The sequence below is a fragment of the Salvelinus alpinus genome, chromosome 18 (assembly GCF_045679555.1).
Source record: "Salvelinus alpinus chromosome 18, SLU_Salpinus.1, whole genome shotgun sequence".
Lineage (NCBI taxonomy): Eukaryota > Metazoa > Chordata > Actinopteri > Salmoniformes > Salmonidae > Salvelinus > Salvelinus alpinus.
Genome location: NC_092103.1, coordinates 33,031,792 through 33,058,321, shown reverse-complemented (window position 1 = coordinate 33,058,321; position 26,530 = coordinate 33,031,792). Strand labels below are relative to the sequence as shown.

Genomic DNA, 26,530 nt, shown 5'->3' with positions numbered 1-26,530 from the left:
ACGGATCAGTCGTCCTGGTCCCTTTGCAGAAAAACAGCCCCAAAGCATGATGTTTCCACCCCCATGCTTCACAGTAGGTATGGTGTTCTTTGGATGCAACTCAGCATTCTTTGTCCTCCAAACACGACGAGTTGAGTTTTTACCAAAAAGTTCTATTTTGGTTTCATCTGACCATATGACATTCTCCCAATCTTCTTCTGGATCATCCAAATGCTCTCTAGCAAACTTCAGACGGGCCTGGACATGTACTGGCTTAAGCAGTGGGACACGTCTGGCACTGCAGGATTTGAGTCCCTGCCGGCGTAGTGTGTTACTGATGGTAGGCTTTGTTACTTTGGTCCCAGCTCTCTGCAGGTCATTCACTAGGTCCCCCCGTGTGGTTCTGGGATTTTTGCTCACCGTTCTTGTGATAATTTTGACCCCACGGGGTGAGATCTTGCGTGTAGCCCCAGATCGAGGGAGATTATCAGTGGTCTTGTATGTCTTCCATTTCCTAATAATTGCTCCCACAGTTGATTTCTTCAAACCAAGCTGCTTACCTATTGCAGATTCAGTCTTCCCAGCCTGGTGCAGGTCTACAATTTTGTTTCTGGTGTCCTTTGACAGCTCTTTGGTCTTGGCCATAGTGGAGTTTGGAGTGTGACTGTTTGAGGTTGTGGACAGGTGTCTTTTATACTGATAACAAGTTCAAACAGGTGCCATTAATACAGGTAACGAGTGGAGGACAGAGGAGCCTCTTAAAGAAGAAGTTACAGGTCTGTGAGAGCCAGAAATCTTGCTTGTTTGTAGGTGATCAGGAAAATCACGTCAGACAGGAAAATCACGTCAGTGACTCAATCCTCTCAAGTGACGCACCCCTCCAAGGGATGGCATAGAAGAGCACCAGTAAGCCAGTGACTCAGCCCCTGTAATAGGGTTTGAGGCAGAGAATCCCAGTGGAGAGAGGGGAACCGGCCAGGCAGAGACAGAAAGGGCAGTTCGTTGCTCCAGTGCCTTTCCGTTCAACTTCGCACTCCTGGGCCAGATAACACTCAATCATAGGACCTACTGAAGAGATGAGTCTTCAATAAAGACTTAAAGGTTGAGACTGAGTCTACACAGACAAGGTCTTGCCTGGTTTAGATATTATCTGTCGGAAAGATATCAACTTGTCTCTGTGGATGGTTATACCTCTGACAAATCAATTGTAAGTTTCGGCATTCCTCAAGGTTCTGTTTTAGGACCACTATTGTTTTCCCTATATATTTTACCTCTTGGTGATGTAATTCGGAAACATAATATTAACTTTCACTGCTATGCGGACGACACACAGCTGTACATTTCGATGAAACATGGTGAAGCCCCAAAATTGCCCTACCTGGAAGCCTGTGTTTCAGACATAAGGAAGTGGATGGCGGCAAATGTTCTACTTTTAAACTCGAACCAAACAGAGATGCAATTTCTAGGTCCCAAGAAACAAAGAGATCTTCTGTCGAATCTGACAATTAATCTTGATGGTTGTACAGTCGTCTCAAATAAAACTGTGAAGGACCTCGACGTTACTCTGGACCCTGATCTCTCTTTGAACGAACATATCAAGACTGTTTCATGGACAGCTTTTTTCCCATTTTCATAACATTGCAAAACTCAGAACATTTCTATCCAAAAATGATGCAGAAAAATTTATCCATGCTTTTGTCAATTCTAGGTTAGACTACTGCAAAGCAATAAATAAACTTCAGTTAGTGCTAAACACGGCTGCTAGAACCTTGACTAGAACCAAAACATTTGATCATATTTCTCCAGTGTTAGCCTCTCTACACTGGCTTTCTGTTAAGGCTAGGGCTGATTTCAAGGTTTTACTGCTAACCTACAAAGCATTACATGGGCTTGCTCCTACCTATCTCTTCAATTTGGTACTGCCATACATACCTACACGTACGCTATGGTCATAAGACACAGGCCTCCTTATTGTCCCTAGACTTTCTAAGCAAACAGCTGGAGGCAGAGCTTTCTCCTATAGAATTGAATTTTAATGGAACGATCTGCCTATCCATGTGAGATAAATAAGAATCAGACTCTGCCTTTAAGTCTTTACTGAAGACTCATCTCTTCTGTAGGTCCTACGATTGAGTGTAGTCTGGCCCAGGGGTGCGAAGGTGAACTGTAAGGTACTGGAGCGACGAACCGCCAATGCTGTCTCTGCCTGACCGGCTCCCCTCTCTCCACTGGGATTCTCTGCCTGACCCTATTACGGGGGCTGAGTCACTGGCTTACTAGTGCTCTTCCATGCCGTCCCTAGGAGGGGTGCGTTACTTGAGTGGGTTGAGTCACAGATGTGATTTTCCTGTTTAGTGGTCTAAGGCATTGCATCGCATTGCTAGCTGTGCCACTAGAGATCCTGGTTTGAGTCCAGGCTCTATCGCAGCCGGCCGCGACCGGGAGACCCATGGGGTGGCACACAATTGGTCCAGCAAGGTCCGGGTTAGGGGATGGTTTGGCCGGCAGGGATGTCCTTGTCCCATCGCTCTCTAGCAAGACTCCTGTGGCGGGCTGGGCGCATGCACACTGACACGGTCGCCAGGTGTATGGTGTTTCCTCTAACACATTGGTGTGGCTGGCTTCCGGGTTAAGCGGGCATTGTGTCAAGAAGCAGTGCGGCTTGGTTGGGTCGTGTTTCGGAGGACACATGGCTCTCTACCTTTGCCTCTTCCGAGTCTGTACGGGAGTTGCTGCGACAAGACTGTAACTACCAATTGGATACCACAAAATTGGGGAGAAAAGGGGGTAAAAGTAAAAAATTTAAAAAAATAAAATAAAATAAAAAAGGGCTTTATAAATACATTTGATTGATTGACCGGAAAATTCACAGACTAATTAAGAGAACATCCCTGGTCATCGCTACTGCCTCTGATATGGCAGACTCAGGGACTCATGAAACACAAATGCTTCTTTTGTAAATTAAGTCTGAGTGTTTAAGTGTGCCCCTGGCTATCTGTAAATTAAATGTTCTTAAAATAAAGAATTTGAAATGTGACGACTCTCCCACTCTGTCTGCCGAATTCTTTCTCTTTGCTCTCGTTTTCCTTAATAGGATGTCGGTGGGCGGAGCCGGGAGGGTCGTCAGACTCTCTCCATGCAGACACTGATATGTTTTGGTTGTGGCATTTTTGTGGCCTTTTGTTTGTTTGTTTGTTTGTTTGTTTGTTTGTTTGTTTGCTTTGGCACCTTTCAACACCCAGCATTATCACATTTATGCATGCAAACACTAACTTACACTACTGATTACACACACCATTGTTAATTGTATTTAGTTTACTTTATTTAATAAATATATTTTGTTATTCCTTGTCCCCACGTTGTCTCCCTTTTGTTACGGACTTTGAGCCGGTTCGTGACCAACTATTTATACTTTTATTTTTTATACTTATTAAGTATATTTTAGTAATTACCTTTACTTTTGATACTTAAATGTACTGAACAAAAAAATATAAAAGCAATGTAACAATTTCAAAGATTTTACTGAGTAACAGTTTATAAGAAAATCAGTCAATTGAAATAAATGCATTAAGCACTAATCTATGGATTTCACATGACTGGGAATATAGATATGCATCTGGTCACAGATACCTTAAGAAAAATGTAGGGGTGTGGCTCAGAAAACCAATCAGTACCTGGTGTGACCACCATTTTCCTCATACAGCGTGACACATCTCCTTCGCATAGAGTTGATCAGGCTGTTGATTGTGGCCTGTGGAATGTTGTACTATTCCTATTCAATGGCTGTGTGAAGTTGCTGGATATTGGCGGGAACTGGAACATGCTGTTGTACACGTAGATCCAGAGCATCCCAAACATGCTCAATGGGTGGCATGTCAGGTGAGTATGCAGGCCATGGAAGACTTGGGACATTTTCAGCTTCCAGGAATTGTGTACAGACCCTTGCGACATAGGGCTGTGCATTATCATGCTGAAACATTTGGTGACGGCGACGGATGCATGGCACGACAATGGTCCTCAGGATCTCATCACAGTATCTATAAAATGCAATTACTGAACTCAGCCTACCCTCGACTTGCCCTGCCCCCTTGTATAATAAATATTATTCGAACTGTACTATCCGCCCCGTGTCTGCATCTGGGTCATATCCTGAGTCGTGGTATTTACACAAATACTGGTATGTTGATAGCTATAGTCCAGCACAGTGGACGTGTCTTAATACCCATAAAACCTAGCGGTCAAACATTGATATGGTTCCAATCATTTTTTAAACCATTTTTAACATTGTAAAATTCACTAACACTTCAAACTAAGTATGTGTTTGGTTTAGGCTTACCTTGTGACGTTTTGATAACCATGTAATTCTCTCTCGGACAAGGTGAGTTTTATCAATGTATTCGCCTGAATTTACACTCAAACATTTTAAATGCTGATTAGCAACAGAGAAGACATCTGAAATACTACAAATTGCACCTCATCTCTAGCCGACACTATCAGCTACCGTTCACCAGCGTGGTCAGAGACCTGTGCCCAATCCATGATGAATCCATGTGCTCTATTGAAATCAATTTAATATCACGCTTCACCACCTCCCAATCCGACAGACTAATCTGGGTTTGGCGGATGCCAATAGAACGCTACCTGCCTGAATGCATTGTGCCAAGTGTAATGTTTTGTGGTCTGGGGCTGTTTTTCATAGTTCGGGCTAGGCCCCTTAGTTCCAGTGAAGGGAAATCTTAACCCTAGAGCATACAATGACATTCAAGACGATTCTGTGCTTCCAACTTTGTGGCAACAGTTTGGGGAAGACCCTTTCCTGTTTCAGCATGACAATGCCCCCGTGCACAATCGAGGTCCATACAGAAATGGTCTGTCAAGATCGGTGTGGAAGAACTTGACTGGCCTGCACAGAGCCCTGACCTCAACCCCATCGAACACCTTTGGGATGAATTGGAACGCCGACTGTGAGCCAGGCCTAATCGCCCAACATCAGTGCCCGACCTCACTAATGCTCTTGCGGCTGAATGGAAGCAAGTCCCCGCAGCAATGGTCCAACATCTAGTGGAAAGCCTTCCCAGAAGAGTGGAGGCTGTAATAGCAGCAAAGGGGAGACCAACTCCATATTAATGCCCATGATTTTGGAAGGAGATGTTCGACAAGCAGGTATCCACATAAACTCAGCAAAAAATAAATGTCCACTCACTGTCAACTGCGTTTATTTTCAGCAAACGTAACATGTGTAAATATTTGTATGAACAGAAGATTCAACAACTGAGACATAAACTGAACAAGTTCCACAGACATGTGACTAACAGAAATTGAATAATGTGTCCCTGAACAAAGGGGGGTCAAAATCAAAAGTAACAGTCAGTATCTGGTGTGGCCACCAGCTCCCTTAAGAACAGCAGTGCATCTCCTCCTCATGAACTGCACTAGATTTGCCAGTTCTTGCTGTGAGATGTTACCCCACTCTTCAACCAAGGCACCAGCAAGTTCCCGGACATTTCTGGGTGGAATGGCCCTAGCCCTCACCCTCCGATCCAACAGGTCCCAGACGTGCTCAATGGGATTGAGATCAGGGCTCTTCGCTGGCCATGGCAGAACACTGACATTCCTGTCTTGCAGGAAATCATGCACAGAACAAGCAGAGTGTAACGCACAGTGTTGAGTTTGCCTGCAATGACAACAAGCTGTCTGATGATGCTGTGACACACCACCCCAGACCATTTCGGACCCTCCACCTCCAAATCGATCCCGCTCCAGAGTACAGGCCTCGGTGTAACGCTCATTCATTCGACAATAAACGCGAATCCGACCATCACCCCTGGTGAGACAAAACCGCGACTCGTCAGTGAAGAGCACTTTTTGCCAGTCCTGTCTGGTCCAGCGACATTGGGTTTGTGCCCATAGGCGACGTTGTTGCCGGTGATGTCTGGTGAGGACCTGCCTTACAACAGGTCTACAAGCCCTCAGTCCAGCCTCTCTCAGCCTATTGTGGACAGTCTGAGCACTGATGGAGGGATTGTGAGAGATGCAGACTCGGTCTCAACCTTTAAGTCTTTACTGAAGACTCATCTCTTCAGTGGGTCATATGATTGAGTGTAGTCTGGCCCAGGAGTGTGAAGGTGAACGGAAAGGCTCTGGAGCAACGAACCGCCCTTGCTGTCTCTGCTTGGCCGGTTCCCCTCTCTCCACTGGGATTCTTTGCCTCTAACCCTATTACAGGGGCTGAGTCACTGGCTTACTGGTGCTCTTTCATGCCGTCCCTAGGAGGGGTGCGTCACTTGAGTGTGTTGAGTCACTGACGTGATCTTCCTGTCTGGGTTGGTGCCCCCCCTTGGGTTGTGCAGTGCCGGAGATCTTTGTGGGCTATACTCGGCCTTGTCTCAGGATGGTACGTTGGTGGTTGAAGATATCCCTCTTGTGGTGTGGGGGCTGTGCTTTGGAAAAGTGCGTGGGGTTATATCTTTCCTGTTTGTCCCTGTCCGGGGGTATCATCGGATGGGGCCACAGTGTCTGCTGACTCCTCCTGTCTCAGCCTCCAGTATTTATGCTGCAGTAGTTTATGTGTCGTGGGGCTAGGGTCAGTTTGTTATATCTGGAATACTTCTCCTGTCTTATCCGGTGTCCTGTGTGAATTTAAGTATGCTCTCTCTAATTCTCTCTTTCTCTCTTTCTTTCTCTCTCTCGGAGGACCTGAGCCCTAGGACCATGCCTCAGGACTACCTGGCATGATGACTCCTTGCTGTCCCCAGTCCACCTGGCCGTGCTGCTGCTCCAGTTTCAACTGTTCTGCCTGCGGCTATGGAACCCTGACCTGTTCACCGGACGTGCTACCTGTCCCAGACCTGCTGTTTTCAACTCTCTAGAGACTGCAGGAGCGGTAGAGATACTCTTAATGATCGGCTATGAAAAGCCAACTGACATTTACTCCTGAGGTTCTGACTTGCTGCACCCTCGACAACTACTGTGATTATTATTATTTGACCATGCTGGTAATTTATGAACATTTGAACATCTTGGCCATGTTCTGTTATAATCTCCACCCGGCACAGCCAGAAGAGGACTGGCCAGCCCTCATAGCCTGGTTCCTCTCTAGGTTTCTTCCTAGGTTTTGGCCTTTCTAGGGAGTTTTTCCTAGCCACCGTGCTTCTACACCTGCATTGCTTGCTGTTTGGGGTTTTAGGCTGGGTTTCTGTACAGCACTTTGAGATATCAGCTGATGTAAGAAGGGCTATATAAATACATTTGATTTGATTTGATCGTGTGTTCCTGGTGTAGCTCGTGTAGCTCGTGCAGTTGTTGTTGCCATCCTGTACCTGTCCCGCAGGTGTGATGTTCGGATGTACCGATCCTGTGCAGGTGTTGTTACACGTGGTCTGCCACTGCGAGGCCGATCAGCTGTTCGTCTTGTCTCCCTGTAGCGCTGTCTTAGGTGTGTCACAGTACGGACATTGCAATTTATTGCCCTGGCCACATCTGCAGTCCTCATGCCTCCTTGCAGCATGGCTAAGGCACGTTCACGCAGATGAGCAGGGACCCTGGGCATCTTTCTTTTGGTGTTTTTCAGAGTCAGTAGAAAGGCCTCTTTAGTGTCCTAAGTTTTCATAACTGTGACCTTAATTTCCTATCGTCTGTAAGCTGTTAGTGTCTTAACGACCGTTCAACAGGTGCATGTTCATTAATTGATTATGGCTCATTGAACAAGCATGGGAAACAGTGTTTAAACCCTTTACAATGAAGATCTGTGAAGCGATTTGGATTTTTGAGAATTACCTTTGAAAGACAGGGTCCTGTTTCTTTTTTAGCATTAGTAATGTAGTTTAAGTTCTAGAATGTTGTCATTGATGAGAATGAATCTAAAAATCTATTGATGTTCAGAATTATTGACTTTGTTTGCAGACATCCAGCCTGTATTGCAGTTGCATGACCTGAAAAAAAATCGGTCTTTATTTACAATATCGGCGGCATGGATGTGGAAGGTGAGTGGAGGAAGCCTGCCATGCCCATCCAGGTGCAGTCAGTGGAGGACCTGTATCCGGCCGAAGACTACAGCCTTCTGTCCCGAGAGCCCACAGAGGAGGATCTTCAGTGGCTAAAGGCCAGCAATTATGGAGCAGGGGTTAGGGCCAAGCGTTTTAATATGTCACTGCTAAAAAGGGTCCTCAGATCACAGGGGTTGGTGTCTGTAAATTGGGGCACAGATAGCAAAGTGGAGGACATCAAGGCATTCAAAATGGCTACAAGGATGGATGTGCAGGAGTCAGGGCTTTGAGTCACGGGGTCTGGGATCCTTGGTGCCTCACCAGATGGTTTTGTGGGCACCACAGCAGTGGTGGAGGTCAAGTGTCCTTATGGTGCAACGGACCTTACCATTGAAGAGGCAATGAAGTCAAAGGATTCCTATATCAAGGAGGGAGGGTCTTACCGCCTCCGTGAAGACCATCCTTACTAGCACCAGGTCCAAGGCCAGCTCCACATCATTGGAAGAAACACCTGCTTCTTTGTTGTGTGGACCACCAAAGCCTCCATCGCCATCCCCAGCCAGCGTGATGACCTCTGAGACTCATATTGCTCCTCCAATCAGTACATGTTTTCAGGGAAGCCAATTGTCCAAAGATATTCCACATAGTTCATACACACACACTAGGCTCCCAGAATAGGTTATATTACATACAAGTTTTGCTCATAGCAGACAACTAAAGTAATGTAGTTAAATTTATCATGGGCACAGTGGCAATTTATATCTGTGATGTTCAAATTATTTCTTACCCCCTGTCTTTTACTTGCTGAAGGTCCCAGTCATACCGGCCTGTACCTGACATTGTTAAAAAACAAGAAGGCAATAAATAATGATCATACACAAACAATAGGCTCGTAGAATAGGTTATGACATTCACGTTTTGGTCAAAGCAGCCAACTAAAGTAATGTAATTAACGTAAGTTCAATCACAAAGGCTGGTCTGAGTGCATATCTTCACAGTTTCATTCAGTAGTACAACACAAATCAAAGCTAATTGTATTTGTCACATGCGCCAAATACAACAGGTGTAGAGCTTACAGTGAAATGCTTGCTTACAAGCCCTTAACCAATAATGCTTTAAGAAGATTATTATTATTATTTTTTTTAAGTGTTCAGTACATTAAAAAAAATTAAAGTAACAAATAATTAAACAGCAGCAGTAAATAACAAGCAAGGCTATATACAGAGGGTACCAGTCCAGAGTCAGTATGCGGGGGCATCAGTTAGTCGAGGTAATATGTCCATGTAGGTAGAATTGAAGTGACTATGCATAGACTATAAACAGAGCAGCAGCGTAAAAGAGGGGTCTGGGTAGCCCGTTGATTAGCTCTTCAGGAGTCTTATGGCTTGGGGGTAGAAGCTGTTAAGAAGCCTTTTGGACCTCGAATTGTCGTTCCGGTACCTCTTGCCGTGCGGTAGCAGAGAGAACAGTCTATGACTACGGTGGCTGGAGTCTGACACTTTTTAGGGCCTTCCTCTGACACCGCTTGATATAGAGGTCCTGGATGGCAGGAAGCTTGGCCCAAGTGTTGTATCAGTGATGTTTCCAATGTATAGTCTATTACAGTGTATTGCATTGGGGGCTATGGAGGGGGTGGAGAATGAAGGGGGTGGAGTTTTGGAGGGGGTGGAGAATGAAGTGCTGCTGGATATGTACTACATAGTCCACCTCCAAAACTACAAATATTAGGTTAGTAGAGACCCTACTGAGTATTTTCCACACCACTTTAGCTGAGACAGGTAGAACAAGTTTCTAAAAACATATTACATTTTTTTTTCTCTTAAATGATTTATTGCCTTTTCTTGTTGCACAATACAAGTGGCCATTGATACAAATGCAATATATTTTGAATGAGTTATCCACTTTGCATTGTTTTCAAATAGGGGCTTTTATTTTAAAGGTTTCCTTATTACCATACGAACGTGACGTCATCATTTGTCCTGCTGGCAGAATACTGGTGGCTTGAGACCTGCAACTTGCCCTTTTAAAATAGCACTCTCATGAGTCACTGCAAAGCTGGCTGTTAAAGGCGCTACATGGTCAATCTACGGCGATATGGCCTCTGCAGAGGTCAGGTTGTGAAGGAAGTTGTCAAGGAAGTGAGTTTGTGTTCATACAGGACTTCCCGACCTCACCTACCGTCAACCAATCATGTCAATGCGGAGCTATACCGAGCCCTCCCCATTGTTACAACGTTTGAGAGGCGTACGGCGATGTTGTACAGAGCTCAATTTGACCTGCCTCCTCCGGATGCTCCGCGATTGCGTCACACCATCCATTTAGTGGCACCGACCACATTTTCAGGTCAGGCATACATTGGCTCTTGCTGTTACGAGAGTTCGTTCGTTGAGTCAGAAGGGGTAGACTAGTAGCGTATTCAATAATGTATTTTTTGAAACGGAGGAGTCGGACAGGATTTTTCAGTCAACATTAATATCCTAACCGATTGTGCCTAGGCAGCTGAAAACATGTGCTCAGAATGTCAGTCTGCATGTTGTGAAGGGAATATAGCTCCACTTTGTATTTTTCCCCAATGACGGCTGAAAGCTAAGGATAGGCTATGATTTTCTGCAAAACGAATGGCGTTGTTTGTGTGTGAAATTGGATTATGAAACGATGCCCACTTTCTCGCTGACCTGACTCACTGTCGCTCTGGACTGTTTAGATTTTGTCTTTTATTTTCATAAAGGATCTTTGCTCCACATGCAAATCTCGAACGATAAATGCGCACAAAATTTAATGCCAAAATTGAACAGGTGACGTCAGTTTAGTGTGCTCAGACTGGAGATGCTGGTCCCATGGATGTGTCTCGACGGGAATAAGGTTCAGTGATTTGCCGTTCCAGCCCGAGCGCTTTCTACTAACGGAATCGCTTATGATGCCCAGAGGTTTACGGAGGCTTGTGCACCTGGTGCTGTTTTGCCCTATGTCGAAGGGGCTGCAGGTGGGACCACTAGCTGAGATTTGGCTGCGTTTTTGTGCCCTATATGCCATCAGATCGTTACAAATAAGAGTATTCTCTCTCTCTATTTGTTAGTAAATTGCTAAACCATAGACTTCTAATTAGGTAATAACACAATAAACCATTGTATTGATTTTATTTTGTCTGCACAAAGTTGACACCAGGCTATTTGCCTTATGGACACTGGGGTGCTATTCAATATCAATGTTGGAAAGATTTGAGTGATATACATCCGTGGTATTCATTTCTTGAATACACAAGCCTTTCAGTTTTGGCTGCAGTGAAGGCCCTGAAACTGAATGATGGCTTGGCAAGTTGCATGAAAATCGAGACAATTTACTACCCCCAGAGTATGGGTTCTGCACGTACTTATGTATTAAAAGTGATTATTCATATTCATTTGCAATCTGGTCTCAGAACTTTGCATATTATTCTGTACGTACACTGAACAAAAATATAAACGCAACATGTAAAGTGTTGGTCCATTAAAGATCCCAGAAATGTTCCATATGCACAAAAACCTTATTTTTTCTCAACTTTTGTGCACAAATGTGTTTACATCCCAGTTAGTGAGCATTTCTCCTTCGCCAAGAGCATCCATCCACCTGACAGGTGTGGCATATCAAGAAGCTGATTAAACAGCAGGATCGTTACACCTTGTGCTGGGGAAAATGTGCAGTTTTGTCACGCAACACAATGCCACAGATGTCTCAAGTTTTGAGGTAGCGTGCAATTGGCATGCTGACTGCAGGAATGTCCACCAGAGCTGTTGCCAGAGAATTGAATGTTCATTTCTATACCATAGGCCGCCTTCAACTTCATTTTAGAAAATTTGGCAGTACGTTCAACCGGCCTTACAACCATGTGTATGGCGTCGTGTGGGTTAGCAGTTTGCAGACGTCAATGTTGTGTACAGAGTTCCCCATGGTGGCGGTGGTGTTATGGTATAGGTAGGCATAAGCTACAGACATCGAACACAATTGCATTTAATTGATGGCAATTTGAGTGCACAGAGATACCATGACAAGATCCTGAGGCCCATTGTCTTGCCATTCATCGGCTGCCATCACCTCATGTTTCAGTATAATAATGCACGGCAAGGATCTGTATGTACACTCTTCCTGGAAGCTGAAAATGTCCCAGTTCTTCCATGGCCTGCATACTCACAAGACATGTCACCCATTGAGCAGGTTTTGGCATGCTCTGGATCGACATGTATGACAGCATGTTCTATTTCCCGCCAATATCCAGCAACTTTGCACAGCCATTGAAGAGGAGTGGAACAACATTCCACAGGCCAGAATCAACAGACTGATCAACTCTATGCGAAGGAGGTGTGTCGCGCTGCATGAGGCAAATGGTGATCACACCAGATACTGACTGGTCTTCTGATCCATGCCCTTACTGTTTTTTAAGCTATCTGAACAACAGATGCATATCTGGGCCTAATGAATTTATTTAAATTGACTGATTTCCTTATATGAACTGTAACTCAGTAAAATCTTTTAAATTGTTGCATGTTGCGTTTATATTTTTGTTCAGTATAAATTCTGGACACTCCATTTAGTATGATATATTATGTTTGGTATGGTTACATAAGACAGATGGTTACTTAAGACAAAAACGAAGGAGGGTGGCTGGTCGGTGTGACTGGGTTGGCGTATAACGTGAATGTTTAGCAATCCAAAGGTTGTGAGTTCAAATATCATCACGGACAACTTTAGCATTTTAGCACATTTTCAACTACTTAGCATGTTTGCTAACCCTTCCCCTAACCTTAACCCTTTTATCTTACCCTTCCCCTAACCTTAACCCTTTAATCTAACTCCTAAACTTAACCCTAACCCCTAGGTAACGTTAGCCACCTAGCTAGAATTCGTAACATATCTTACATTTTGCAAATTTGTGACATATTGTACATTTTGCAAATTCATAAAATATTGTACGTTTTTAAAATTCGTAACATATAATACAAATTGTAATTCGTTATATATCATATGAAATGGGGGATGGACATCACAAATTAATACATGCCATACGAAACATAACATAACATACTAAATGAATTTTCTCAGGTTTGTGTACAGCACAATACAAAATGCTCTGAGACCAGGTTGTCATTTTGTGACAACCAAACCTTATACTCGATGAACGTTTGAGGAGTAAAAGAAAGGTGCCAGGAATGGCAAGACTGCATATTTCTTTGCACATTAGAGAGTTCAACAAGAGGGCATCTGTTAAAAATTTAACTTTGTAGATGCCCCTCTGATATGGCACTACAGCCAACAGTAAATTGTCACACCTGTTCCTGCTCCCCCTCCCTGGCGCTCGAGGGCGCCAGGCTGCCTATCATTACGCACACCTGTCACCATCGTTACACACATCTGCGCTTCTTTGGACTCACCTGGACTCCATTACTTTGTTGATTGCCCCTCCTATATCTGTCTGTTCCTCGGTTTGATCCCTGTGTCAGCATTTATTGTCATTATGTTTCCCCTGTTCAGACGCTGTCCTTGTTTGTTTCATGTCAGATATTTATTAAATGTTCACTCCCTGTACTTGCTTCTCGTCTCTCAGCATCTGTCTTTACAGAATGCTGACACCCATATTGGAAGCATCGGGGAGTTTCCTTTTAGTTTTTAGTTTTGATTGGTGACGTCGGGTCCGGGTGCCGTTGCCGACGGAACCGGGAATGCCTTAGCTTGCTCATCAGGCTTGGTGACAGGTGTGCGTAATAATGGGTGACAGGTGTGCGTAATAATGGGCAGCCTGGCGTCCTCGAGCGCCAGGCAGGAGGAGCGGGAACAGGTGTGACAGTACCCCACCCCCTCTAGGAGAGCCACCCGGCGTCCCACCTGGGTGAGCCTGACGGGCCGGCCAAGCCATGGGAGCCGGCTGAGGCATGGAAGCCTGACGAGCTGGCTGAGGCGGGGGAGCCTGACGAGCCGGATGAGGTGTGAAAGCCTGACGATCCCGCTGAGGTGTGCGTGGGAGCCTGACAATCCCGCTGAGGCGTGCGTGGGAGCCTGACGAGCCGGCTGAGGCGTGCGTGGGAGCCTGACGAGCCGGCTGAGGCATGCGTGGGAGCCGGACGAGCCGGCTGAGGCGTGAAAGCCTGATGATCCCGCTGAGGTGTGGGCCTGACGAGTCGGCTGAGGTAGGAGCCTGCCGAGCCAACCGAGGCAAGAAAACCTCTCGAGCCATCTAAAGGCCTGGAAGCGCATCTGCTCCTTCTTTGGACTCACCTGGACTCCATTACTTTGTTGATTTTTCCCTCCATATCTGTCTGTTCCTCAGTTTGATCTCCGTGTCAGCATTATTGTTGTTGTTTCCCCTGTTCAGACGCTGTCCTTGTTTGTTTCATGTCAGATATTTATGAAATGTTGACTCCCTGTACTTGCTTCTCATCTCCCAGCGTCTGTCCTTACATAAATACAGGTTCCAATGGATCATTGAGTAGAACATGCTGCTGGCCAAATCAGTGTTGTGTGTTTTCTTCCCCGCAATGGCCATGCTGATAGTTCTGTATTTCGCCTTGGATAAAAATGTTTTCCACAAGACCATATTATAATTATTGCTTAGATTTCTCAGTGTCTTTCTGGCCAAAAACCCCTCTCTTCCTCAGTATGTGTGTATTGTTTGGGATAAAGCAGAAGACACATTTCTGTAGGACTGTGGACTTTGGTCAATGTGTAATCTTCTCCTCTCCTGTGTAGAGTCGTCTCCCGGCATTAAAGGTGAAGTACCTGCTGCTGGCCTGGCTGGGGATCCTGGTAGCCAGCTGGGTCCTCTACATGCAGTACGCCTCCTACTCAGAGCTCTGCCGAGGACACGTCTGCCACATGGTCATCGTAAGTATGAAACAGCGTGAACACCCTGACACCTCCTACGAAGGAAGGAGAAAGAGAGAGCGTGGGAGTAAGGGATTGGAAGACAATATAAAGGGACTGGGAGGGAGGGGGCAGGTGTGCTTTAGCCCACAACACCTTGTGGGCAAGCTGTGGGTGGAAGATGGAACACTAAGGTCTGGAAATGGACAGATGGAAAGAGTGAATGAGAAAAAGGGTAATCTGTATTTTGTGTCAGTGACTGCTGAGTGCAGGATGGTTCCTCTTATAATACAGTAGCAAATTTGGACCAGGAAAAAGTAATTAACAGAATACCTGAAAGAGTAACACTGGATGAGAAATCAGTGATGTAACAGAGAGGCTGCATCCAAAATGGCATCTTATTTACTCATTTACTGCAAATTTGTGACATATTGTACATTTTGCAAATTCATAAAATATTGTACGTTTTTCAAATTCGTAACATATAATACAAATTGTAATTCGTTATATATCATATGAAATGGGGGATGGACATCACAAATTAATACATGCCATACGAAACATAACATAACATACTAAATGAATTTTCTCAGGTTTGTGTACAGCATAATACAAAATGCTCTGAGACCAGGTTGTCATTTTGTGACAACCAAACCTTATACTCGATGAACGTTTGAGGAGTAAAAGAAAGGTGCCAGGAATGGCAAGACTGCATATTTCTTTGCACATTAGAGAGTTCAACAAGAGGGCATCTGTTAAAAATGTAACTTAGTAGATGCCCCTCTGATATGGCACTACAGCCAACAGTAAATTGTCACACCTGTTCCTGCTCCCCCTCCCTGGCGCTCGAGGGCGCCAGGCTGCCTATCATTACGCACACCTGTCACCATCGTTACACACATCTGCTCTGTCCAAAAGTTGTGCACTAAATAGGGAATAGGGTGCGATTTAATGATAGCCGGGCCACAGGAGAAGTGACTCTACTCTAATTTTCTTTAGCATTGTTCCCTGTGATAAACAGTGATGAGAAGTAACCAATCATTCCCAGATCAACAACGTCAGCACAGTCATTTCCCTCGTCACATACGTCACATACTTTTACATTTCAGGTTGAATATAAGCAGCAAGGGCGAGATCCCTGTGAAATATTACATTTATACTCTGAAGTGGGAGTGTTTGTTGCTCAGCAGTCAGCACACACATATTCAGAAGTAAAGGATCTTTTGATCCTTGATCTCTCTTGATCCTCTCTTGATCCTTTACTTCTGAATATATTCAACCTGAAATGTAAAATATGTGACGTATGTGACGAGGGAAATGACTGTGCTGACGTTGTTTTTAAATGTTGTTGATCTGGGAATGATCTGGGATCTGGGAAGGGTAAAGATGAATGGCCAGCCTGAGGTGGTCCTGTTTTGGTGTCTTTATCTATGTATAGTGTTATTGTGATGAATAAGGCAGTACTATCGTGCCCTACTCTTCCTTGTGCTGTGAGAGGGAGAGGCAGGCTGTCAGTCTCAGGACATACAAACAGGGAAAACAGTGTCTGGAAAGGGGGAACATGGAGAGAGGAGATAGCGGGATGGAGAGTGTAAAAGAGAGAAGGAAGGAGTGAGAGAAGAGTGGTGTCATTGTTGTGTGTGTCCCGCTAGGCTAATTTGCACATTAGTGTGACATTAAGGACGACTGGGCCTTAAATTGGTTGGCTCGCAACCAAAGTGGCCAAAATGAAGTCATAGTACCATAGCAACTGCTATACTGTGGAGAAGGAGGTCACAGCCTATAGTCTTTATTTGTCAATTTTGTTTTGCAAGAGTGAAACTGTTTGGGTGGATCTCATCTCACTGTGGCACTAGCTACTGGAGCAGTGGCTTTAGCTATAGGCTGGCGTGCTGCCTGGATGTTTTGCCTGGATGTTTCCTAAGCAAGATAATCTCACACATGCTAATTTATGCAATGACTTTACTTCTCCAGTCTTTTCCAGATATTTTTGGGGGGTTGGGGTATATCGCTACATAGTGCCCTGGGTGGACCAAATATAACCGATACATGTGTATGAACACATAAGCCATCTCACAGGGGGTGAAAATAAGTTGACATCTGTGTGGAAACTGGAAAATCCTCACCATTGTTATCTACAGTATAAAAAAAACTATGGTTTGCGTGCAGGTGGGTATCTCCACCTGGGATTTAGGCCATAGTACATATGAGGAAGAGATGGTAATGGCTAGAAGAGATACAATTATTCACCTTTGACAAAAGCTGTACTTTTTTTTTAGCTAACCCGTTTCCTAACCTTTACCTAATTCACCTAACCTGCTAAGTAAGTTCTCTTAACCTGCTATATTGTAGGATCCTTGGATCCTCTTCCTGTTGATAATGTGATGACGTATTTTCTGTTTCCTGTCTGTCTCAGTGTGACCACTACAGGAGAGGCATTATCTCAGGGTCGTCCTGCAAGGCCCTGTGTGAGGAGAGGAGCCTGACTCTGCAGCGATGCATGTCCACCTCTTCCACACACCAAGTAGGTAACACATACACACACATCAGGTAATACCCACGCACACACACTCTATCTACTCTGTCTCTATGTAATGTGTATTTATCTGTGGTTCTAGGTGTACAGTGGTCTGTGGAAGGACAGGCCTGTGGTGATAAAGTGTGGTCTAGAAGAGCCTCTGAAGGGGGACGTAGCTCCTGACTCTGTACTGAGACAGGAAATTACTCTGTTTGACAAGCCCACCCGGGGGACCTCCATGGATGAGTTCAGAGAGATGTTGCACAGCTTTCTCAAGGTCTGGTTGCCCATTTCACTTCCTGTCAGTCCTCACAGTTAGATTAGATAGAAGAGCTTTCCATAATAGACATGTTGGTTGTTTAGCAACAAAACCGAGGCGTGCGTAACTATGGGGAAAACAGACAGGGTTGGCTAAGATAGAAGCTATATTTAGTCTCCAATGTTTATTGAAAACTTAAATACATTTGTACAATGAGCACTTGTCTTTCAATTAAATTGTTAGTAGTTGGCTAGCTAGCTAGTGAATTTGAACCATATTAGCATTAACATGAAATCAGTCAAAACATAGTATCAATAACAAGCTGAAACAAGCCACTTACGATTCCCCACATGGCAGTTTCTTGTCATTCTTGCTAGCAATCTGACCATCCAGAAACACAACAACAGGATGACATCTGCCCCATGGAAGCGCACATCGTTTTCGTGACGTTGGCAGCTAACCCATCTATAGGGAACTGGTGCTTTTTGATGATGTCAGGCAGTACAGGCAGTGTTACAGGCATGCACATTTGAAATGCAATTTAACTCAACCCCTCAATCAGAGAGGAGGGAGATAGAGATAGAGGATAGAGTGTGTGATGGAACAAGGCGGTAGAGGGAGGGAGAGGCAGGGAGAGGTTAGGGGCTGGAGCCCCGTGCCAAATATAACCCTACACGTCATTGTCAGTACAATGGGAAGGGAATAAGTTATATGGAAGAAATCTAGCACATTTCAATCATTCCACACAGTCTCGTTTTTATTATGGTGTGTACGACTAACTGAACTGAAAAGTGAACTGTTTTTGGTTGTCTATTTTTTCTTTTCTTTAAATAGCATTATATACACTCAGTGGCCAGTTTATTAGGTACACCACCCGATTCATGAAAATGGTTTGCTCCTACAGACAGTAGCTATGTTTCCATTAACTTGTCCAGTGATTTTATTTTGTCGACATGTAGAACATTTGAATAGAAAATAGATGTAACAATCGTCTGTTAGGTTGCGTTTCCATTGAACTATCGAGTCGATTTAAAAACTGCTGGATGTAATGAATTCACACCTAAACACTTTTTCAGAAAACCCAGTGTCTAATAAAAATTTAGTGGTTGAAGTGTTACCATTATCCATTCAGGCAAATTTCACATTAATAAATTGCTGACATTTGTATGCCCTCCCACCTATCTGTTTCATGTCTCAGGTAGCCTGCGAAAGCCAGCATGCAATAATTTACTAATATTTGCCACATTCTAATAACTCCTATGTTCCTATCACATCGGCTGCCTAGGCTAGTCCTTGCCATGGTGAAATTTGCACTCCTGTATAGCTGAGATAATTGGATAGTGAAACTTGCCAGCCAACCAGAAAAGCAAGGTGAGCAGTGGAAACGCGTTCTCTGGAGTGATGAATCACGCTTCACCATCTGGCAATCCGACGGACAAATCTGGGTTTAGTGGATGCCAGGATAACGCTACCTGCCCCAATGCATAGTGCCAACTGTAAAGTTTGGTGGAGGAGGAATAATGGTCTGGGGCTGTTTGTCATGGTTCGGTCTAGGCCCCTTAGTTCCAGTGAAGGGAAATCTTAAAACAACACCATTCTAGATGATTCTGTGCTTCCAACTTTGTGGCAACAGTTTGGGGAAGGCCCTTTCCTGTTTCAGCATGACAATGCACTCGACACAGAACGCGTCTCCTTCCTTAGCGGTATGACGGCTGCGTGGTCCCATGGTGTTTATACTTGCGTACTATTGCTTGTACAGATGAACGTGGTACCTTCAGGCATTTGGAAATTGCTCCCAAGGATGAACCAGACTTGTGGAGTTCTACAAAAAAAATTCTGAGGTCTTGGCTAATTTCTTTAGATTTTCCAATAATGTCAACCAAAGAGGCACTGAGTTAGAAGGTAGGCCTTGAAATACATCCACAGGTACACCTCCAATTGACTCAAATTATGTCAATTAGCCTATCAGAAGCTTCTATAGCCATGACATAATTTTCTGGAATTTTCCAAGCTGTTTAAAGGCACATTGAACTTAGTGTATGTAAACTTCTGACCCACTGGAATTGTGATACAGTGAAATAATCTGTCTGCAAACAATTGTTGGAAAAATTACTTGTGCCATGCACAAAGTAGATGTCCTAACCGACTTGCCAAAACTATAGTTTGTTAACAAGAAATTTGTGGATTGGTTGAAAAATGTGTTTTAATGACTCCAACCTAAGTGTATGTAAACTTCCGACTTCAACTGTGTGTGTACAGTGGGGCAAAAAAGTATTTAGTCAGCCACCAATTGTGCAAGCTCTCCCACTTAAAAAGATGAGAGAGGCCTGTAATTTTCATCATAGGTACACTTCAACTATGACAGACAAAATGAGAAAAAATCCAGAAAATCACATTGTAGGATTTTTAATGAATTTGCAAATTATGGTGGAAAATAAGTATTTGGTCAATAACAAAAGTTTATCTCAATACTTTGTTATATACCCTTTGTTGGCAATGACAGAGGTCAAACGTTTTCTGTAAGTCTTCACAAGGTTTTCACACACTGTTGCTGGTATTTTGGCCCATTCCTCCATGTAGATCTCCTCTAGAGCAGTGATGTTTTGGGGCTGTTGCTGGGCAACACGGACTTTCAACTCCCTCCAAAGATTTTCTATGGGGTTGAGATCTGGAGACTGGCTAGGCCACTCCAGGACCTTGAAATGCTTGTTACGAAGCCACTCCTTCATTGCCCGGGCGGTGTGTTTGGGATCATTGTCATGCTGAAAGACCCAGCCACGTTTCATCTTCAATGCCCTTGCTGATGGAAGGAGCTTTTCACTCAAAATCTCACGATACATGGCCCCATTCTTTCCCTTACACGGATCAGTCGTCCTGGTCCCTTTGCAGAAAAACAGCCCCTAAGCATGATGTTTCCACCACCATGCTTCACAGTAGGTATGGTGTTCTTTGGATGCAACTCAGCATTCTTTGTCCTCCAAACACGACGAGTTGAGTTTTTACCAAAAAGTTATATTTTGGTTTCATCTGACCATATGACATTCTCCCAATCTTCTTCTGGATCATCCAAATGCTCTCTAGCAAACTTCAGACGGGCCTGGACATGTACTGGCTTAAGCAGGGGGACACGTCTTGCACTGCAGGATTTGAGTCCCTGGCGGCGTAGTGTGTTACTGATGGTAGGCTTTGTTACTTTGGTCCCAGCTCTCTGCAGGTCATTCACTAGGTCCCCCCGTTTGGTTCTGGGATTTTTGCTCACCGTTCTTGTGATAATTTTGACCCCACGGGGTGAGATCTTGCGTGTAGCCCCAGATCGAGGGAGATTATCAGTGGTCTTGTATGTCTTCCATTTCCTAATAATTGCTCCCACAGTTGATTTCTTCAAACCAAGCTGCTTACCTATTGCAGATTCAGTCTTCCCAGCCTGGTGCAGGTCTACAATTTTGTTTCTGGTGTCCTTTGACAGCTCTTTGGTCTTGGCCATAGTGGAGTTTGGAGTGTGACTGTTTGAGGTTGTGGACAGGTGTCTTTTATACTGATAACAAGTTCAAACAGGTGCCATTAATACAGGTAACGAGTGGAGGACAGAGGAGCCTCTTAAAGAAGTTGTTACAGGTCTGTGAGAGCCAGAAATCTTGCTTGTTTGTAGGTGACCAAATACTTATTTTCCACCATAATTTGCAAATAAATTCATTAAAAATCCTACAATGTGATTTTCTGGATTTTTTTTCTTCTCATTTTGTCTGTCATAGTTGAAGTGTACCTATGATGAAATTTACAGGCCTCATCTTTTTAAGTGGGAGAACTTGCACAATTGGTGGCTGACTAAATACTTTTCCCCCCCCACTGTGTGTGTGTATATATATATATATTAGTGTGCGACTCTCTTTGTTTTTATAGCTTACAGAAAACAAATTCACAACAGACTTTCAGTGTGCTTATAGGGACGCTACCGTAGGGCAGCCGGCTTAGGCCATTATTGTTTTTACATATGACCTTCCACTTACCTTGAATAAAGCCTGTGTGTCAATGTACGCTGATGACTCAACAATATACATGTCGGCTGCAACAGTAAAATATATTACTCAGACGCTTCAGTTTTAGAGTGGGTAACTTGCAATAGGCCTGTGCTAAATATCTCAAACTAAAAGCATAATCTTTCGTACAAATCACGTACGCAACTCTAAACCTTGTTTAGATATATTATTGAATAATGTGGCTATTGAGCAAGTTAAGGAGACAACTGCTGGGTGTAACCCTAGATGGTAAGCTGTCATGGTCAAAACATATGCACTCAATGGCTGCTAAAATGGGAAGAGGTCTGTCCATGATAGGTTGTTGCTCTGCCTTCTTGACATCGTCCTACAGGCCCTATTTTATTTTGCACCTGGACTACTGCCCAGCTGTGGTGATGTGTGGCAAATAAATGTTTTTTATATATCTTGTATTGTAGTGTAATTTGCACTGTACTATGTATGAGATCTAGATATTGTGTGTATGTACTGATATGTAGGCTGTGTGTGACATTTTAAATGTACAGTGCACCCCTTCCCTTTTTCCACATTTTGTTGCGTTACAGCATTGTTCTAAAATGGATCAAATTACCCCATAATGACAAAGCGAAAACATTAATTTTTTTACATTTTTGCAAACGTATTAAAAATAAAAACAGAAATAGCTTATTTACAATAGTATTCAGACCCTTTGCTATGAGACTCAAAATTGAGCTCAGGTACATCCTTTTTCCATTGATCATCCTTGAGATGTTTCTACAACTTGATTGGAGTCCACCTGTGGTAAATTCAATTGATTGGACATGATTTGGAAAGGCACACACCTGTCTATATAAGGTCCCACAGTTGACAGTGCATGTCAGAAAAAAAACAAGCCATGAGGTTGAAGGAATTGTCCATAGAGAGATGAGACAGGATTGTATCGAGGCACAGATCTGGGGAAGGGTATCAAAAAAATTCTGCAGCATTGATGGTCCCCAAGAACACAGTGGTCTCCATCATTCTTAAATGAAAGACGTTTGGAACCGCCAAGAACCCAATATTCACTCTAACAGAGCTAGAGAGTTCCTCTGTGGAGATGGGAGCACCTTCCAGAAGGACAACCACCTCTGCAGCACTCCACCAATCAGGCCTTTATGATAAAAAGCACAACATTCCACTTTGAGAGTGCCAAAAGGCACCTAAAAGACTCTCAGACCATGATAAACTAGATTCTCTGGTCTGATGAAATCAAGACTGAATTATTTTTGCCTGAATGTCAAGCGTCACATCTGGAGGGAACCTGGCACCATCCCTACGGTGAAGTATGGTGGTGGCAGTATCATGCTGTGGGGATGTTTTGCTGCGGCAGGGACTGGAAGACGAGGGAAATATGAACGGAACAAAGTACAGTGAGATCCTTGATGAAAAACTTCTCTAGAGCACTCAGGGCCTCAGACTGGGGACAGGACAACGACCCTAAGCACACAGCCAACACAATGCAGGAGTGGCTTCGGGACAAGTCTCTGAATGCCTTTGAGTGGCCCAGCCAGAGCCCGGACTTGAACCCAATCAAATATCTCTGGCGAAATCTGAAAATAGCTGTGCAGTGACGATCCCCATCCAACCTGACAGAGCTTGAAAGGATCTGCAGAGAAGAATGGGAGAAATTCCACAAATACAGGTGTGCCAAGTTTGTAGCGTCATACCCAAGAAGACTTGAGGTTGTAATTGCTGCCAAAGGTGCTTCAACAAAATAGAGTAAATGGTCTGAATACTTATGTGATATCAGTTTTTTTCTTTTTATATAAATTTTCAAAAATTCCTAAAAACCTGTTTTAGCTTTGTCATTCTGGGGTATTTTGTGTAGGTTGATGAGATGAAAAACACATTTTTATCAATTTTAAAATAAGGCTGTAACGTATCAAAATGTGGAAAAAGTCAAGGGGTCTGAATACTTTCCGAATGCACTGCATTTCAGTCCTTGACTAATAATGTTCTGTATTATGTCATGTTTCATGTGGACCCCAGGAAGAGTAGCTGATACTTTTGCCATGGCTAATGGGGATCCAATTACCAAATCCCAACCGATCTGTGACCAACAGATGCATATCTGTATTTCCAGTCATGTGAAATCGATAGATTAGGCCTAATATCTTTTTTTCAATTGACTGATTTCCATATGAACTGTAACTCAGTAACTCAGTAAATCTTTGAAATTGTTGCATGTTGCGTTTTTTATATTTCAGTGTAGATGGGTGTACCTAATAAACTGTCCATGAAGTGTATATTTAAACTGTTCTTCTAGTCTTAGCTGGCTGATATTTACGCCGTTGCTTAGTGGACAAAAACTGTAACATTCGCTTGCAAGGTTTGAACATCGAGGTCACCTGTACATATCAGTTCCTCACTTCGTCTTCTCTCTGTCCTCCCTGCAGTCTAACCTGGGAGAGCAACCTTCTCTCACCACCTTGGTGGGTCGTGTCATCACCCTGGCCGATGTCAACAAGGACCGCAAGGTGTCCCTGGCGGAAGCCAAGTCTGTGTGGGCTCTCCTCCAGATCAACGAGTTCCTTCTGATGGTGGCCCTGCAGGAGAAGGAGCATACCCCCAAACTGCTGGGCTTCTGCGGGGACCTGTACGTGACTGAGCGCGTGGGCCACAGGTGAGGACCACTTTGGAAATAAGGGTTTTAATTAAAGAATGACTACTGGCTGATTTTAATTGGTTTTGTCCTTGTAATTTTCAAGAAATGCCACTGCAAACATTTGTGTCTTGGATGTGTGGTTTGATTTGGTGTATATTGGTTTCAAATTATATTCTCTGGGATTAAATGTATGTATTATTTTTTTACCCATAAATAATATTACATTCAATCTACAGCTCCCTCTATAGGTTGGAGGTCCCCAGCTACCTGCAGGCATTAGTCCCAGAGGCCCTGAGCTCCAGCCTGAACCAGTGGCTGGCCCCGGCGTGGCCCCGGAGGGCCCGCATCACCATCGGCCTGCTGGAGTTCATAGAGGAGGTAAAGATAAGATTATGGGAGGAGCCATAGAGATAGAGGACTCATCTTTGTATCTGTGCCATTATAGCGTCTGTGACAGCATGGGCAGCGCCATTGAGGCCATCTCCATTTTAAAGTAGTCGATTTTCTTCACGATTGGCTGATCCCTCCTGATGACCTGGTTGAACATGACTCCAAAAGGGTCACCAGGAGGGATCAGCCAATGAAATTGGAAGTTTCCCCCTAGTTGGCTAAATTAAAATGATGGAAGCCCAATGGTACTGCCCATGCTAATATGACCTTTTGGCCACTGGTTGCGGCTCTGTGAATACATAAAACACATCAAGCTTAGACAGAGGACAGACAATTTATAATAATTGGGAATAGAAAGTAGTTGTCTGATTTTATAATGATCTATACACTAAACATCTGTACCCCATCAATTACAACAGGTGTTCCACGGGGCCTACGGCAGCTTCCTGATGTGTGACGCCAGCCCGCGCCACGTGGGGTACAACTTCAGGTATGACTGCAAGATGGCAGACCTGCGCAGCGTGGCGTCCGAGATGGTGGTCCGCAGGTTCCTGCGGGGACGTCGCTGCGAGACCAACGCTGACTGCACCTTCGGGCGTGACTGCACTGCCACCTGCGATCGACTGGTGAAGCAATGTAACACAGAGGTGGTCCAGCCCAACCTGGCCAAGGTGTGTGTGATGCTACAGGACTATCTGGTGTCCGGGGCGCCCCAGGACCTCCGCATAGACCTGGAGAAGCAGCTCCGTACCTGTGTGACGCTCAGTGGCCTGGCTAGCCAGATGGAGGTGCACCACTCGCTGGTTCTCAACAACCTGAAAACCCTGCTGTGGAAGACCATCTCCAACACACAGTACTCCTGAGGACCACAGAAGAGCTGCTGGGAGACATATGTAGGCCTGGGTCGTATTCATTTGACACCAAATAAAGGAAAATGGATTGAAACAAATGGACAATCCGAAGTTGTCCAGTAAGATTTTATTTACCCTAGAGGTACTTCCCCTCCTACCCTACTTTTTTGGGGCAGTTACAAGACATGCCAAAAGCTTGAGTAAAACAGACTAGTAAATCACTGACTGAAAGTGAAAATGAATGAAAATCAAATGGGTTATGATTTAAAAGTAAAGGCAGTTTATTTTTATGGAAGGATTCTTTATTTTGTGAAGGAGGAAACTGTCTGGTGTATTCTCAGGGCCTTGCCTATGTACTGATAATTAACTGTACAGTATTCTACTTTAAAGAGTAGTTATTAAGTGTATAACTTCTATCAGGGAACGTCAATGTAGAGGTGTAATGCCATGAAAATATGGGAGTGATGTAACAGTATGTGGAAAAACTACTATTTTATCTGTGTGAATGATCCATCAGACAAGGTCAAATGAGATGGAAATATGGAGGGATCACTTGAGCTTTTGTGATAGATCATAACCAAACTATATTACTCAGATGAAAAAAAAATATATACAGCACTCCAAACTATGGCAATTTTTCTAGACTAAAAAAAGTCTCGGTATTTTAGGAATTATACAACAGGTTGGTCTAATCCTGAATGCTGATTGGTTAAAACCGCATTCCAGCCAGTGTCTATTCCACAAGGTACCACCAGCTAAATTATTACATTAAAATGACTATTTACTGTTCCATCTGATTACGCAATCCACTGTCTCATCAGCCCAGCCAGGATGTTTATAAATTTGATCCACTACAAAAAGGTATCTAGACATTTAGTTAACAGCGGAGACTTGTATAAACCTTGCTGTCTGTCTGACATACCAGGTGATATTGCACCTCATTAGCTCATTGCTATGATGCATCCAAATAAACAATAAACATGCATCCAAACAAATGTCACAAAACAGCTTAAAAAACGCAGCTATTCAGGCTGCACTGTTTGACGTGACTAAGTTAGCCGTAGTTGGCTAGCTAGCA

General features: G+C 44.0%; 1 protein-coding gene across 3 annotated transcripts; it reads left to right on the top strand.

Moving 5' to 3' along the window:
* Positions 1–10,193: 10,193 nt before the first annotated feature.
* LOC139544203 (divergent protein kinase domain 1B-like) lies at positions 10,194–25,742 on the top strand. Of its 3 annotated transcripts, none has more exons than XM_071351069.1 (7): positions 10,194–10,307; positions 14,682–14,816; positions 17,212–17,319; positions 17,414–17,590; positions 24,003–24,229; positions 24,448–24,589; positions 25,021–25,742. In XM_071351069.1, exons 2-7 carry the CDS (start codon positions 14,760–14,762, stop codon positions 25,462–25,464), a joined length of 1,155 nt encoding a protein of 384 aa, XP_071207170.1. In that variant the 5' UTR covers positions 10,194–10,307; positions 14,682–14,759; the 3' UTR covers positions 25,465–25,742. The 3 variants fall into 3 exon arrangements, with proteins under 3 accessions (XP_071207170.1, XP_071207168.1, XP_071207167.1); XM_071351067.1 differs by lacking the exon at positions 10,194–10,307 and adding an exon at positions 10,337–10,947; XM_071351066.1 differs by lacking the exon at positions 10,194–10,307 and adding an exon at positions 13,905–14,122.
* The last annotated feature ends 788 nt before the right edge of the window (positions 25,743–26,530 follow it).